This window comes from Fukomys damarensis, unplaced genomic scaffold, assembly GCF_012274545.1.
Source record: "Fukomys damarensis isolate Sample0158 unplaced genomic scaffold, DMR_v1.0_HiC HiC_scaffold_24, whole genome shotgun sequence".
Classification (NCBI taxonomy): Eukaryota; Metazoa; Chordata; class Mammalia; order Rodentia; family Bathyergidae; genus Fukomys; species Fukomys damarensis.
The window spans coordinates 10,721,723-10,726,036 of NW_022900936.1; the positions used below are offsets into that span (position 1 = coordinate 10,721,723).

Below are 4,314 nucleotides of genomic sequence, written 5' to 3' on the forward strand. Positions count from 1 at the left end.
TATAATTTGCCTGTTTTCTCTTTCATTATGTTTCAACGATTTATTTATGTTGGCACATACAGATGTCGCTCGTGTATTGTAACAAATTTATATATGATTGCATTAAACAGATCCAACATTTATTTATCCTATCTTCTTTTGGTGAACAGGAGGTCATTTCCAATTCTGGCCACCACAAATAGGGCTGCAGTGAGGTCAGCAGGTTCCAGTATTTTACCAGGCGGCTGCCTGGAAGCAGGAAGCTGACTTAGGCTTTATGGACATCTTCAATTTTTCTAGTCCTTGCCAAGTTGGCCTCTGAAATGGTGGGGGTTTTTCATCCCCAAGCAGTGTAACAGTTCTGACTTCTCTTCTTCCCTCCCAATGCTCTGAATACCAATCTTTCAATTTTGCCAGCCCATTGGGTACGAAATGAGGTCTCGTTGCTCATCCCGATGCATTTCCCTAAATACTTGTGAAGCTGCGTATTGTCTCACATTCTTTAGCCACTGGAGTTTCCTCTTCCATTACTGTTTTTCCTATCCTAGCCTATATATCTGTTGTTCTTTTCTTATTGATTAATACTACATTTTAAAATCATAAAGCGGTTTCTATTTTAAGACAATAGTTATATTTTCAGAGTAGTTTCCAAAAACATGAGGAAATAGTCCCTGTCACTTCTCTGTTCTTTAAATGCACCGGGACTACCCCACCACGAGCCCTCACTATTCCTGCTGCTTGGAAGGCTCCTACGTGACCCATACTGAAGGCTGTGACTCACCTGTACTCAGGTCACCTTGGGAAAGTCTTTACCCACCACTCTGTTCAAAGCTGCAGTCTTTCCTTGGCCCCAGATTTCTCTACCTACCAATCTGGTCTTATTTTTCTTGGGTCACATTGTGCCATCTGCCAGGTTTTTCTTGCTTACGATAAATGAAAGATAGTCTCAAATTTTTAACACTTCCTCCATTGACAGGCGGGTTCTAATTTTCTCCTCTTGAATCTGGCTAGCCTTAGTAACATAACTGCCCAAGGCCACATAGCTAGTAAGTGACAGGGACTCAGGGTCCACGTGTCCTGTCCCTGTGTGACCCCTGTCCTCTGGTCTGTTCTCCCCAAAACTTGAAAACTACCCATTCAGGATTTAAACTTTCTTTTGAGGAGTGTTTCTGTCAAGCCCCCTGCAAATAGAGATTAAATTCAGATAAGATGCACACACCAGTACATGTACGATGTACACAGGAATGTTCCTGGAATGACATCTCTCACTGTGGGTGCCAAAGCCCTGATATATAGGAGCACAGAGGTAAATGGTATAAGCCTGTGTGGGAATGAAACTTCTGAGAAACTAGAGCACTCTGAAGCCAAATATTTTTCTAAAGACAGATTTCTTGATAAAGTCAAATTTGCTTGAGTCTCCGATAAGCAAGGTAACATGCTATATAGATTACACATTTTCTACTGTTTGTGTGCAGATTTGAGATATAGTTATTACATCAGTCCCCTGAAATACATGATTTGAATGAATTCTACTAAAATATCAATAACTGTTTAATCTCCCTAAGGGGGACCCAAGGACTGGTCTCTCCCTTTGGTGTCCACCCAGTACCCCCATCTCTGGAGGGCTCAGGGACTGACCTCTCCCTGGCCTCAATTTCTTCACCAAGATAGTCTTTATTAGGTTTGGGAGCTTGGGGAGGATTTTATTACAACAGGTTGTAAACTCGTAAGGCAAGAATATCTTTTAAACCTAACACATAACTTAGAGAACATCAACCTCTTTTCCCTGAAGTGGAAGAACATTTGTGGGGGTGGGGCAGAAGGTTGAGCTTGGGCTTCTAAGATGGTTAAGAAGTCCCCAACCAAACAGTGGTGAGAAGCTTTGGAACCCCAGTGATAAAGAAACGGAAAATCTGGCACCCAAGAAGATAGCAGTGTCTAAAGTTGACCCAGAGTTTTACCTCATTTGTGTTAACTCACAAAAGACATTTCCAAACACAAGCCTACATTTATTTCCATATGAACATGCCTCCTAAAGTTCTGAATTTTTGACAGTATTAATAAGTGGACATTTACTTCAATCCTGCCACTATCTCCTTATGATTACTGTCTTCTTTAGTGAGTTGTGTGCACAGAAATCTGCATACCAATTTCATGATTTTCTGCCTTCTATCAGAAAACACACACTAAACATCGTGTCCCTACAAAAGCTTTAGTACGGTGCTTGGGATATAAGAAGTCCTCAACAAACACAGATGGGCACTAGTTTTTGACTTCTGGAAGTTGTGAATGGAACTTGGAACTGGAACTCTACCTAACAAGAAACTAAGTGATTGAAAAACAAGAGAGTTAAAGAATTTTTTTAAAAACTATAATACAGTAGGATGTGTATGTGTGTATGTGATTGCACTCAGCAAAAAAGGCAAAATCTTAGTGAAATTTAAAAATATATATTATAGTAAAAGATACATTCCCAGTAATCTTTCTCAAAATGCTCCCTCTTGCTTCAAACACACTTAATCCATAACTCTTCCCACTTTCTGAAGCAGCTCTGGACGTCTGCTTTCTTGAGTGTCTTTAGTTGCACTGGCATGGCTGCCTCAGATGTCCTGAACTGATAACAAAACATTTACCTGTCCTGGTCATTTTGACTTTGAAAAAGAGTCAAAGTCACATGATACCAGAACTGGTAAATAAAGTGGAGGAGGATGTACTTTAATGTCCTTACAAGCCTTCTTTTCTACTGGATGAAGCATTCACTGCATTTTTTTACCACACTTCCTGAAGATGCGATAGACAGCTTCCAAAGCTGCTTCAGAAAGTGGCAACAATGTAGGACGAGTGTGTTCAAAGAAGGGGGAGTACTTTGAGGGGATTAAAGCAGGCCTTTCTCTGTATTTTAAAAGTTTCAAGGTTCACTGTATATTTTGACCACCCTTTGTATTTTAGAAGACTGTCCCCAAGGTTTCTTAATATTTTAAATAGCAGCATTCAAATGTATTTCAGTTTAGAGGTCGTATGTAACAAATTATCTTTCTTCCATGTGAAAAGCATCCTGTCCTTTCTAGTGACTTATTTTACCCTTTGAGGGACATATTATGGGATTGCAGTGAGAAAATACCCAAAGAACCTGAGAAGAGGGTGGGGGACAGAGGGCAGGTTTCTGTGCCAAGACCATTATTCCTGGCTTTTGCAGTATTTTTCATGGTTATTTCTTCAGCTGATTTGTCATCTCAACTGAGCATAGCTGGACTGACGGAGAAGGTTGCCAGAGCACCAAGTTACTCAAGAGAAAAGGAATTCGAGGGCAGATGTTAGCTCGTGTTTATCCTCCCTGAAGATTAAACGTTAGTTGGCATTTTAGCAAAAGTTATGTTTGTATGTCTTACAGGTAGAGAACACCTGTCCCAAATTAAAAAGCAAACCCAGCAATTTCAAGAAACTCACGGGGAATATTGGGGCCCCAAGTAAATGAAGCTTCATCAAGAAATCTGTCTTAAAAGAAGATTCTGCTTAGTTCCGTGGCAGGCGAATTTACAAACTTATTACAGAGATGACAGACTCCTATCTGACCCCGAGCCCCATGCATTTAAATTCACATGTACACTGGTCACACCATCACTTACCCGTAACATCTAGCATTGTAAGTGAATAAGGGAAAAGCTGGGAGTCCACAGTCACTTGGGCCAACCCCCCAGCCTCTGCCTGGCTGGCTTCCCCAGGCCTGACTTACATTTGTTGGCTTTCAGCTTCTTTTCATCCACGGGAATGGGGTCCAGGTAGTCCAGGTAATATTCATAGCTGTAGTACGGGGCAGATGTGTTGGTCCTGTTGGCCATCGCTGTGGCACTGGGAAGCCAGGCTCTGCCCAGCAGCTCACATCCAGAATGGGGTCCTGAGCCTTGGGAGGAGATTGCTTAACTGATTTCTGTAGGAAGCATCCAAGTGTGTCCGTGAGTCTCCAGGCACAAGGCCAGCCCACTTATCAGGGATGCTTGGCCGGAAGAGAGGTCAGGGGTGTGCCTGACAAGTTCAGCCTACAAGTCAGCCAACCGGCCAGCCTCTTCTTGGTAAAACTCCAAAACAAGCAGAGCTGACAGTGAGAGCGTGGGTTTCCGATGCAGCTCCAAATTGCCTCTCTATGGAAGAAATGAGTGGTAGGACCTCATGAAAGATGCTTGCACAGGTCTGTAATCCCAGCATTCTGGGAGGCTGAGGCAGGAGAGTGCAAGTTTGAGTCTAGCTTTAGCAACTTAATGATTTAATGAGACCCTGTCTCAAAAGAAAAATAAAAATGGGCTAGGGATACAGCTCAGGGCAAAGGCCCTAGTATGA

At 42.3% G+C, this 4,314-nt stretch overlaps 1 protein-coding gene across 1 annotated transcript in view; it reads right to left on the reverse strand.

The window, feature by feature from the left end:
• Mrap (melanocortin 2 receptor accessory protein) overlaps positions 1–3,961 on the reverse strand; it is a 19,800-nt gene extending 15,839 nt beyond the window's left edge. Inside the window, exon 1 of the mRNA XM_010608630.2 lies at positions 3,713–3,961. Coding sequence (XP_010606932.1) covers positions 3,713–3,818 — 106 coding nt within the window. The 5' untranslated portion in view covers positions 3,819–3,961. The remainder of the gene's footprint in view (positions 1–3,712) is intronic.
• Between the last annotated feature and the right edge of the window lie 353 nt (positions 3,962–4,314).